General features: G+C 45.0%; 1 protein-coding gene across 1 annotated transcript in view; it reads right to left on the bottom strand.

Moving 5' to 3' along the window:
• myo15b (myosin XVB) overlaps positions 1-12433 on the bottom strand; it is a 102758-nt gene that overhangs the window by 22851 nt on the left and 67474 nt on the right. The window contains exons 37-44 of the mRNA XM_034221838.1: positions 11221-11306; positions 10794-11009; positions 6816-6894; positions 4678-4800; positions 4407-4575; positions 1171-1261; positions 804-1059; positions 547-653 (exon numbers count right to left, since the gene is read on the bottom strand). Of these exons, the coding sequence (XP_034077729.1) occupies positions 547-653; positions 804-1059; positions 1171-1261; positions 4407-4575; positions 4678-4800; positions 6816-6894; positions 10794-11009; positions 11221-11306 (1127 nt within the window). The remainder of the gene's footprint in view (positions 1-546; positions 654-803; positions 1060-1170; positions 1262-4406; positions 4576-4677; positions 4801-6815; positions 6895-10793; positions 11010-11220; positions 11307-12433) is intronic.

Here is a 12433-nt window from a genome sequence, read left to right as displayed (position 1 = left end):
CCCCCCTCTCTCTCTACCCCATATGAGGCGACCTGAGATCACCCCCGCCCTTCATAAGGGCGTCCGCGCCCCCTTCTACCAACACCAGCAACAATACACTATATGAAATTACGTGCATATTGCGATTAAACATTTTTTTTGACAACCCAATTTGGCAACCGGCCATGTCGCCCATATCAATATCCGCCACTGGGCGGGGGTTACCTTGGTTGGTGATTGGCTAATGGTTGCACAATCCAAAAAAACTTTGTGACATCACAAAGTGGCCAAAATCGGATCAGCTGATTTTCAGGCAGGTTTTTATCAGAATCAGAATCAGAACACCTTTACCTTTATATATAGATGGATCAGGACAACAAGAGAGGGAATATGAAACGTCATCAGCATACAACTTGAGCACACATCCCAATGGGGAAGATGGATCAATGATGCAAAGAGATGAGAGGAACTGCGGAGTTGGTGACAGTTTTCCTCAACAAATACACCTTTCACAACACAGTGTCATTTTTGTGTGTGTGTGTGTGTGTGTGTGTGTGTGTGTCTTACTTCTTTGCGCAGGAACAGTTTTCCCGGCACATAGGAGTAGGAGAAGTAAACCCCAGCAGAGAAGCGGTGCAGTTGTGAGCGGATGCCGTCCCCATCTGGCATCACATCTGCAGGATATTCACAGGGGGTGGGGTCACTGACTGATGTTAACCTTACATTCTATCACACAATTTAATGGTAGTTAGCAGCTAGTCAGCTAAAATGCATCATATAAGAGGCCTTTAATATCTGGAGAACATGTAGAGAGCAGCACCCACCGAGAGACGGGGCCGCCATGGGGGGCGGGTCGGGGATGTGCTGAATGTCGAGTGCAGGGCGTGGGGGAGGTGGGGGGTACTCGGGGGGAGCAGGCGGAGGGTTAGTGGAGCGCTGAGAGCCGAACAGGTCCCCCAGGGAGCGCTGCTTCTGCTTCATGCTGCTAGAGATGACACGGGCCTCCCTCATGGAGGGAGGGGAGGGCGGGGGGGACGGGCGCTCCCTTTTAGGCTTGACTGGTGGAGGCACCCACTGTCTCTGATAGCAGGAAGATATAGAACATGTGAGGATAGAGCGAACATATATTAAAGATGAAGATACTTATTACGAGACAACATCATAGATAAAATACCCCCCCCCCCCACTGACCTGCTGCTGTGGCACTGGAGCTTTACTTCTGAGTATGGCCAGAGCTTCCTCTTTGGGGTCATTCTGCTTCTTAAAATTCCGTGCCGGATGTCTGTGAAGAGAATACAAACTGTGAATCACCAACATTACACAAGTTCTTATTTGTAGTGCATTTTGGTGACTGTGGAACTTCAAGGAGTCCTGGTAATGTCAGGGGCTGAAAGTTGGAAGAAAATGTCATTCAAAGTATTACAAGACATTTAACATTTATAAATCTGCCGATGAGGAACTAAGCTGCATCTAAGAATTATTTATTGAATTATTGATTATTCTGACCATTGTTCTTTCAATAAATGGATAAACAGATGTGTCAAAAATAAGTGATTTACTTAATACGACACAAAAGAGAGAGAAGCAGCCAATCTCAATATTTCAGAGGCTGAAAACGACAGCTACGAATCCATTATCAACATTTGTGTCCATAGACTTATTGTTGCAGCCCTTTCATGAACTGTCAGGAAATCTGTAAAAGTTATTTATACATGTCATACATAATAATCCTACATCATTTGGTAACCACCAAATGATGTTTGTGTCCTACTCTGTGTAAATATTTTACAATATGGGCCCAGCTGCAGTCTCCTGATAACCATAATGTTATCTCCTAACAAGCTCTTTGTGACACCATAGACCAGTGCTTCTCAAACTTTGTTCAGTAATGTACCCCCTTTGAAATATTTTCTCAGCCAAGTACCCCCTGACCGACCCCGAACATCTTTGATAGAAAAAGCCTATATACATAATTACAATATAGTGATGTTCCATCAGTGTGTGATTTATTAACTCCTTCATGCATGAATTACAACAAACTAAGGATTTTTTTAATCTTTGTGCATGAAAAAAAAGAACATTTTTCCAAGGAGTTTTTCAATTGAAGTAATATATATGTTTAACAAACCAATGAACAAAATGATATATTATGAAAAACTATAAAATACAATACACACATTTGACATGTTTATATGAGGACCCCCTTGGTGGTTCTAGAAATATTTTATATAAAATTGTGTTTTGTATTTCACTTATTGTACTAAGATTATTTTTTTAATCATGCATGGTATCTTTTTTAATTAAACTTTTTTTTCCTTTTAAAAAAAAAAAATCTCACGTACCCCCTGCAGTACCCCAACGTACCCCTAGGGGTCCGCGTACCCCCTTTGAGAATCACTGAGATAAAGAAATACGAAAAGATACAAGGTTCATGTAGCACTGATGATGCAGGATGACATCACCAAAACGCTCCATATATATTTACACTAAACCAGAACGACGTGAAATCACATTCTCAAATCATGAATCTCCTCTTGGATTGTTAGTGTCTATTATTACGTGTGTGCACTCAGAGTTTGCAGTGTCATGTTTGCAGAGCTGCTCAAATGTTGCCAAACACACAAAAGTTCAAAAGGTCAGCCTTCTGATGTTTCTTGAGCAAAGCCTGATGTGACGCCAGGGTTTCCCACACATAGGCTATACTTGGGCGGGCCGCCCAGGTATATTAACGGCCGCCCAAGTATATTTCGCGACCCATTTATTTTTTATTTTTTTTATATATATTTTTTTTATTCGTCCGTGACCACGACGCCATCTGCGATCGATTAACTTGTAGACAATGATCCCTCGCTCCCTTGCTCTGATCTCGCCTCCTTCTGGCCTGTTAAGTGGCCTGCCTCACACAGGGTGACTGGCTGTCTACATGATGTGGTCTGCCTCACACAGGGTGACTGGCTGTCCACATGATGTGGCCTGCTGACATGGCCACTGTCATACAGATCATAAATCAAAGCCCTTGATTGGTCTCTCTGTGTCATTCAAGCTCGGGATAACCTCAGCTCAGGTGAGGTAAAGGACTCTGAGTGTTTAGATAGTTAACTTAGTCTAAGTTCTCAGTGGGTCTCAAACGGTGTGGTCACCATTTATGTAAACACATATTTCCATTTGAGAGGGTAGTGATTGGTCTAATGGATAGTGAGGTGGGCTGAAGATCGGAAGGCTGTGAGTTCAAATCCCGCCAGGAACACCAGCACTAGTGTGCCCTTGAGTAAGGCACTTAGCCCTTAGTTACTCCAGGGAGAATGTCCCTGTAATCGGTCATTATAAGTCGCTTTGGATAAAAGCGTCAGCTAAATGAAATGTAATGTGATTAGTAAAATATGCATGAATAAATAAATAAAAAGTTAACTAGGTGAAAAAAGGTAAGATACACTTTTAAAACTTGTTGAGAGAAAACTAGTCTTTGCTGCTGCCTCAAAGAGGAGCAGGGGGAGAGGATGGAGAGGGGGGAGAGGAGGGAGACAGGAGAGGCTGATTCAGGAGCACAGACACACTCACAACTATAAATGAACCAAAACTAAATTAATAAACAAGTTTCAGTGTTTTTTTCATATTGGAAATGGTATGTTATTGGTTATGGCCTTGATTTTATGATTATTGAAATGTATACAGTTCTGTTAAATATAGGTGTTTCCATAGATCTAGTATCTTTATTTCCCCCTCAAAATGCACCAGATTGATGCATTTAACTCCAAAATAAAAAATTAAATCTTACCGCGGGGGCATGCCCCTGGACCCCCCTAGAGGATTTGAGGTCGACCCCCACTAAAAATCACATGGATAGGTTCCTAAATACATTAATAAATACATTTATTTTTTTAAATAGTAACCCATTTCCATATGTTCATGTGTGGGTAGTAGATTTAAACTATAGGGCTATCATTATGGACCCTGCCTGTACCTGTACCTGTTCGCTCTGCCATCGCGTGAAGGGTCTGCTAACAAGCGACCAACAGAAAGGTTAATGTTGTTGCACGTCACCTCAACCCCCCCTGCTACCACCACCCCCCAAAGTATATTTCAGATCTGTGGGAAACACTGGCAGTTAATGGACCAGCACCAGAGGCATTCCCATACACACAGGCGTTGGAGCTGTTCTTCATGAAATCCCAGAAGGATGAAGTGCTCTGACAAACAGTGCCATCTTTGCGCAAAATGATTATACCGGAATGAAAAGTCAATAAATAATGTTGTTAAAACTTTTTTTTTTTTCGCGCACCCTCCCCCCCTTGCCACCACCCGCCCAAGTATATTTCATATCTGTGGGAAACACTGGACGCCCATTCAACATGTGGGACAAAAGGGATCAATCAGCAGCATCCAGCAGGATATTAGATCAGATCAAACTTTGTAAGAGAGAGACTGACCTGACGGGCTCCAAGGGTATGGCCTCTGGTTCGGGTCGGCTGTTGTACATTTTGATGATTTCCCGGATGTTGGAGGTGGGTTTAGGCTTAGGCCTAGCTAGAGGAGCTGGGGTGGGTGTTTCTTTTGGGGGGTCCGCTTTTGCGACAGGAGGGGTGTAGAGACGCTTCACTGTGGGAGATATGATATATAGGATTCAGATGCCAACAGAAAGCAGAAATCTACATTCTACTAAATATTATCGTGTCCATTGAACTTGTTTCATCTTATTACCCGCAGGCTTTGGTGCTGAAGGGGGGGGTGATGGTTGTGGCGGTGATGGGGAGCGCTGCTGCCGCCTGGATGTGCTGGGGGGGGGTGAACGAGGGTTTGGGATTTCTTCATAGGGCTGATCACCTGGAGGACAGCAGAGAATGGAGGATATACACACAATAATTACATTTATATTCTATCAGATATCGTAGAAAGTCTCCTTATAGGACACTTAATAAGTGTGTCCTTATTTTAATTGATTTACTTTTATTAACATTTTTTGAATAAGGGGCAGATCAAATACAATTGTATTCTCCCTGCTCCTGTCCATCGTGGGCTACAAAAACTGCATAAAGTGTACATCTTTTGTTTTTTAATAATTTCCATTAGTGGAATAAACTAATAAATAAATAAAGAAGTGTTTGTGTTTTATGACAGGATGAACACAAATCTCTTCCACTATGATGTTCGACTCTTCTCAAAGTCAGATCCACAAGAAGAGATGAATCAGAGTTTGTGTGGATGTGACAGAAAATGTGCCAGTTTGAAAGATAGTTAAGTAAAAAGCAAAAAAAGAAGCTCCAGGTGTTTGTACAGGTCGCTCAGCTCCAGGTGTTTGTACAGTTCGCTCAGCTCCAGGTGTTTGTACAGGTCGCTCAGCTCCAGGTGTTTGTACAGGTCGCTCAGCTCCAGGTGTTTGTACAGGTCGCTCAGCTCCAGGTGTTTGTACAGGTCGCTCAGCTCCAGGTGTTTGTACAGTTCGCTCAGCTCCAGGTGTTTGTACAAGTCGCTCAGCTCCAGGTGTTTGTACAGGTCGCTCAGCTCCAGGTGTTTGTACAGGTCGCTCAGCTCCAGGTGTTTGTACAGGTCGCTCAGCTCCATGTGTTTGTACAGGTCGCTCAGCTCCAGGTGTTTGTACAGGTCGCTCAGCTCCAGGTGTTTGTACAGGTCGCTCAGCTCCAGGTGTTTGTACAGGTCGCTCAGCTCCAGGTGTTTGTACAGGTCGCTCAGCTCCAGGTGTTTGTACAGGTCGCTCAGCTCCAGGTGTTTGTACAGGTCGCTCAGCTCCAGGTGTTTGTACAGGTCGCTCAGCTCCATGTGTTGTAGAGTTATATTTGTATTTATTCATGTTAGCAAACTATGGATAAGCTTAAAATGAGAATAATTTGGGTAAAACTGTGAGCTGCATTTGGGGCCTGTTGACATGTGTTTTTGAGGACAAAGGAAGATGGGGGAAGATGAGAGCATGTCCTGATTTGCATTCAACTTAGAACGAGCTACAGTGGTTGTGATATTAAGAGAGGTCCCTTGGGTTTCTCTGGTGGTTATCAACAGTAGCAGTTAAGTGAATACTGTTCAAACAATACCTGTGTTTGTGTTTTATATTGATTTCTCTGTTTTATCCTTTCATAAATGTAAGGACTACAAATGGCTATAAACATTCTGGGCTGGTTGGAGTAAACAGGGTTTTATTGCTCTGTGGGGGAGGTGTAGGTATGCAGGCCTTGAGACCTTTTGTCGTAAAGTGAGCCTGTTTGGTTTCCTGCTGCGTTTCCTGCTGCGTTGCGTCTCCCAATGAGATGACCTGAAAAGATGACCAGCTGACCTAACACCAAACCCCTCCTTCTTACTCTGGTATATATCCGGTGGATCCCTGGCGTTCGGGCTCTTCTTCACATGCTGCCCTCGGGTGAAAGTAGCTCTGCAGTATGCGAACCAGTGCAGGAGTAAGCCGGCATTACTCCTTAAGCATTACAATATAACTGTAATATATCATGTTGTATTGTAATGATTGTATTGCATTGTCATATTGCCATTAAAGTAGATTATTGTTAACGGTTACTTTGTAGATATGGATTCCTTCCTGTATTATAACCAGCTTCATAGGAACGCGCGGAGATTTGAAAAGCGGATCAGATATCCCTTTTAATCTCCAACAGTGTTTGTACAGGTCGCTCAGCTCCAGGTGTTTGTACAGGTCGCTCAGCTCCATGTGTTTGTACAGGTCGCTCAGCTCCATGTGTTTGTACAGGTCACTCAGCTCCATGTGTTTGTACAGGTCGCTCAGCTCCATGTGTTTGTACAGGTCGCTCAGCTCCATGTGTTTGTACAGGTCGCTCAGCTCCATGTGTTTGTACAGGTCGCTCAGCTCCACTCACCGATCTTCTGGAAGTACCTCCTCTTGTCTCTGAAGGACTGCAGGTCCTCTGGCTCTGGGGGGTCCACCACTCGCTCTGGCTGGAGAACACATGGCACACAACGTGTTAACACATGGGGGGGAGACAGTGTTGGAAGAAGTTCTCAGATCCTTTACTTAAGTTAAAGTACAAATACTATGGTCTTAAAATCATCCACTACAAGTTATGTCCTGAATTCTAAATGCTACTTAAGTAAAGTACAAAAGTATTAGCATCAAAATATAGTACAAAGAGTTAGTACTGACTCTGCATAATGGTTCATTTCAGAATAATATCAAGTACAGTCATATTATCAGCTACATGTACTTAAGTAGCAAAAGAAAAAGTACTTGTTGTGAAAAAGTAGATGTAGATACTTGAATTACTCTTAGAATACATTACTGCATTATAGAATTCGAATGATATCAGTATATCATGTGTATTAATATATAAATTATAACTGTGAGTGTTAAATAAATAAGGTGGAGTAAAAAGTACAATATTTGCCTCTGAAATGAAGCGGAATAGAATTATAATTCCATGCCGTCACAGTAACCCATCCTATACAGCTAACCATTGTTGTTCTCTACCGTCCACCAGGCGCCTTGGGGGACTTCTTGGAGGAATTAGATAATCTCCTCTCACTCATCCCTGAAACTGGCCCTCCCGCTGTACTTCTCGGAGACTTCAACCTCCAGACGGGGAAGATAGACGAACTAACATCTCTGTTAACCGCCTTTGCTTTCTCACTGACTCCGTCCCCACCGACTCATAAAGCTGGCAATGTCCTTGATCTCATATTCTCAAGGAACTGCGCTACTTCTAACCTCTCTGTAAACCCGCTCCACACATCCGATCACTTCTTCATTTCATTCTCTCTACCCCTTTCCAAACATAACAAACTAATCTCTTCTCATCCTGCACTTGTCCGCCGTAACCTTCGCTCCCTCTCCCCCTCTACCTTTGCCTCGTCGGTGCTCTCAGCCCTCCCTTCCTCTGACTCGTTCCAACTCCTGCCTCCAAACTCTGCTGCAGAAACTCTCCTCTCTACTCTCTCATCCACTCTGGACTCGCTCTGTCCACTCACATCTCGGCAGGCTCGTCAGTCCCCTCCTGCTCCCTGGCTAAATGATGCACTGCGTGCTAATAGAACCGTCCTTCGGGCAGCAGAGCGGAAATGGTGGAAATCCAAACACCGTGACGACCTCCTAACCTATCAAGCTCTCCTCTCCTCTTTCTCTGCTTCGATCTCTCAGGCAAAAAGCACTTTCTTTCAAAATAAGATCCAATCTTCCTATTCCAATCCTAAAAAACTATTTTCCATCTTCTCCACCCTCTTGGACCCCCCAAAGCCCCTCCTCCCTCCTCACTTCTGTCAAGCGACTTTGTTACCCACTTTGAAAAAAAGGTTGATGATATTCGCTCTTCTTTTTCTGACTCACCTTTACTCACCGCTGGGTCACCAGACCCTCCTTCCACCAACACACTAACCTCCTTTTCCCCTCTCTCTCCAAGTGAGGTTCTTACCCTCATTACCTCTGCCCGCCCTACCACCTGTCCTCTGGACCCTATCCCTTCAAACCTCCTTCAGACTATCGCTCCTGATATTCTACCGTTTCTCTCCCATTTCATCAACACTTCTCTAACTTCTGGTCACTTTCCAAACAGTCTCAAGGAGGCAAGAGTAAACCCTCTCCTAAAGAAACCCACTCTCAACCCGTCTGATGTTATAAACTACAGGCCTGTCTCTCTCCTCCCGTTCCTGTCTAAATCACTTGAACGCGCTGTCTTTAAACAACTCTCCTGTTATCTCAATCAGAACAACCTTCTGGATCCGCACCAGTCTGGTTTCAAGGCAGGTCACTCCACAGAAACTGCTCTCATTGCTGTCACGGAGGAACTGCACACTGCCAAAACTGCATCCCTCTCCTCTGTCATCATCCTGTTGGACCTGTCTGCTGCATTTGACACGGTGAATCATCAGATCCTCCTTCGCACTCTCCAAAAACTTGGAGTTTCAGGCTCTGCACTTTCCCTCCTCACCTCATACCTGAAAGACCGTACCTACAGGGTGACTTGGAGAGGGTCTGAGTCCGACCCTTGTCAATTAACTATGGGGGTCCCTCAGGGCTCTGTTCTTGGTCCCCTCCTCTTCTCCCTGTACACAAACTCGCTCGGATCAGTCATTAGCCCGCATGGTTTTTCTTACCACTGCTACGCTGACGACACCCAATTCATTCTGTCCTTTCCCCGCTCAGAGACCCAGGTCGTTGCACGCATCTCTGCTTGTCTAGCTGACATCTCTCAGTGGATGTCTGCTCATCACCTCAAACTCAACCTTGACAAGACTGAGCTGCTCTACCTCCCGGGAAAAGATTGTCCCACTCTTGACCTAACAATCAACATCGGCACCTCAGTTGTTTCCCCGACTCAGACTGCAAGGAATCTGGGTGTGACCCTAGATAACAACCTGTCCTTCACTGCAAACATCGCTGCTACAACCCGTTGCTGCAGATACACGCTTTACAACATCAGGAAGATACGTCCCCAGCTGACACAGAAAGCGACTCAGGTTCTGGTCCAGGCTCTCGTCATCTCACGCCTAGACTACTGTAACTCCCTCCTGGCTGGTCTACCTGCATGTGCCATCCGACCTCTGCAGCTCATCCAGAATGCAGCGGCTCGTCTGGTCTTCAACCTTCCTACATTTTCCCACACTACTCCGCTCCTCCGCTGCCTTCACTGGCTTCCGGTAACTCCTAGAATCCACTTCAAGACACTGGTACTTGCGTACCAAGCTGCGAATGGATCTGGCCCTTCGTACATCCAGGACATGGTTAAACCGTACACCCCAGCACGTGCACTCCGCATCAGCCAAACGACTCGCTGCACCCTCGCTGCGAGGGGGACCCAAGTTCCCAACGGCGAAAACACGTGGGTTTGCTGTCCTGGCTCCAAGATGGTGGAATGAGCTCCCCATTGACATCAGGACGGCAGATAGCTTGCACATCTTCCGGCGCAAACTGAAAACTCATCTCTTTCGACTCCACTTCGAGAGATAGAACTATTAACGAAGCACTTATATACTAATAAAGGACTGGCTTTTCTAAAGCCAGTTGAGTAGCACTTGAAATGTTTTTGCTCTATGAAACCTGATGTACTTATATGAGTCTGTTTTCTTCAAGTTGTATTTTGTTGGATGAACGCACTTATTGTAAGTCGCTTTGGATAAAAGCGTCAGCTAAATTCAATGTAATGTATAAAGTGGCATTAAATGGAAATACTCAAGTAAAGTACAAATATGTCAAAAAAGTCCTAAAGTGCAATACTTAAGTAACGGTACTTGTTACTTTCCACCACTGCCCACTAATAGCACTGCCTCACATTAAGAGAGATAAACAATAAGGTTGCAGATTTACTTTCTTTCTGTACTGTCAACAAATATAATGTCCAGAGTCAACAGAACAACACATGTTTCTAAAAAAGATATACTGTAGCGACAATACATACACCGAAGTATATTTTGACTCAATCTCACATACGCCATCTTGCAGATACTTGAGTAGGTGTACTAGAGCAGTAGCGAACCGAATTTGACATCTCCCAGCTCAGATACCAACAATGTAAGAGTTAAGGAGACTCCTCACCTCATAGAGCGTCTACGCTGCTCATCTGACTTAGTGATGGTTCTTCACAGATTGATGTAGCTGCCTTTAATTGTATTTTTAGAAGGGGCAAATTGTGTGTAGACATACTTACTTTACTTGTAACTTGTATTCATACATTATGGTACTTCTACTTAAGCACGAGATCTGAGTACTTCTCCCACTCTGTCTTTCAGTAAGGTGAGGCTCGTGGTAGAGGTGTTCAGAGGACCAAACTGTTTTTCCCAAATGGAAATCCCCGGCATCTTTTATTTGAAAGCTGAGACCCAGACCCACACAGATGCTATTAACCCACCTCTGGTACAGGCTGCCTGGGCCTGGGGGGGGCTTTGAAGGCTTTGGGCCGTGCAGGTGGGGGTGAGGGAGATCGAGGGGGAGGAGAGGGTGAGTCGGAGCGTCGCTGGGACTGACGTTTCCAATGCTTCTCCTTCTCCTTCTCCTTCTGCTTCCTCTGCTGCTCCTGGGTCTGCTGCTGAGATAGAGTCATGGCCTGCATGGTCATCTGCTGCGCCTGAGGAGGAGGAGGAGGAGGAGGAGGAGGAGGAGGAGGAGGAGGAGGAGGAGGAGGAGGAGGAGGAGGAGGAGGAGGAGGAGGAGGAGGAGGAGGAGGAGAAGACAAGAGTTGGAGAGGAGGAGGAGGAGGAGAAGACAAGAGTTGGAGAGGAGGTCAGAGAAGGAGCAAGGAAAGGGAGAGTGTTGTAACAATAGTACGGTGTGCTCACCATGAGGAAGGCCTGCTGGTTGATGAGGGCTTGCTGAGAGGCTGCCATCTGCAGGGGGTCAGCCACAGGGGCCCCATGCATCATGGCTGGGTAGAGGGGACATGACAAACTGTTATTCAGGTAGGAATCAGATGGATTTAAAGGTCACTTATTATGCAAAAAACACTTCTCCATGTCTCTTCTACATCAACATGTGTCCCCTCTTCTTCATGTCTCTTCTACATCAACATGTGTCCCCTCTTCTTCATGTCTCTTCTACATCAACATGTGTCCCCTCTTCTTCATGTCTCTTCTACATCAACATGTGTCCCCTCTTCTTCATGTCTCTTCTACATCAACATGTGTCCCCTCTTCTCCATGTCTCTTCTACATCAACATGTGTCCCCTCTTCTCCATGTCTCTTCTACATCAACATGTGTCCCCTCTTCTTCATGTCTCTTCTACATCAACATGTGTCCCCTCTTCTTCATGTCTCTTCTACATCAACATGTGTCCCCTCTTCTTCATGTCTCTTCTACATCAACATGTGTCCCCTCTTCTTCACGTCTCTTCTACATCAACATGTGTCCCCTCTTCTTCAGGTCTCTTCTACATCAACATGTGTCCCCTCTTCTCCATGTCTCTTCTACATCAACATGTGTCCCCTCTTCTTCATGTCTCTTCTACATCAATATGTGTCCCCTCTTCTTCACGTCTCTTCTACATCAACATGTGTCCCCTCTTCTTCACGTCTCTTCTACATCAACATGTGTCCCCTCTTCTTCACGTCTCTTCTACATCAACATGTGTCCCCTCTTCTTCACGTCTCTTCTACATCAACATGTGTCCCCTCTTCTTCACGTCTCTTCTACATCAACATGTGTCCCCTCTTCTTCACGTCTCTTCTACATCAACATGTGTACCCTCTTCTCCATGTCTCTTCTACATCAACATGTGTCCCCTCTTCTTCATGTCTCTTCTACATCAACATGTGTCCCCTCTTCTTCACGTCTCTCCTACATCAACATGTGTCCCCTCTTCTCCATGTCTCTCCTACATCAACATGTGTCCCCTCTTCTTCATGTCTCTTCTACATCAACATGTGTCCCCTCTTCTTCATGTCTCTTCTACATCAACATGTGTCCCCTCTTCTCCATGTCTCTTCTACATCAACATGTGTCCCCTCTTCTCATGTCTCTTCTACATCAACATGTGTCCCCTCTTCTTCATGTCT

The sequence above is a fragment of the Gymnodraco acuticeps genome, unplaced genomic scaffold (genome assembly GCF_902827175.1).
Source record: "Gymnodraco acuticeps unplaced genomic scaffold, fGymAcu1.1, whole genome shotgun sequence".
Lineage (NCBI taxonomy): Eukaryota > Metazoa > Chordata > Actinopteri > Perciformes > Bathydraconidae > Gymnodraco > Gymnodraco acuticeps.
Note: the sequence above shows the minus strand (reverse complement) of the source record. Positions and strands in the feature narration are given on the sequence as shown.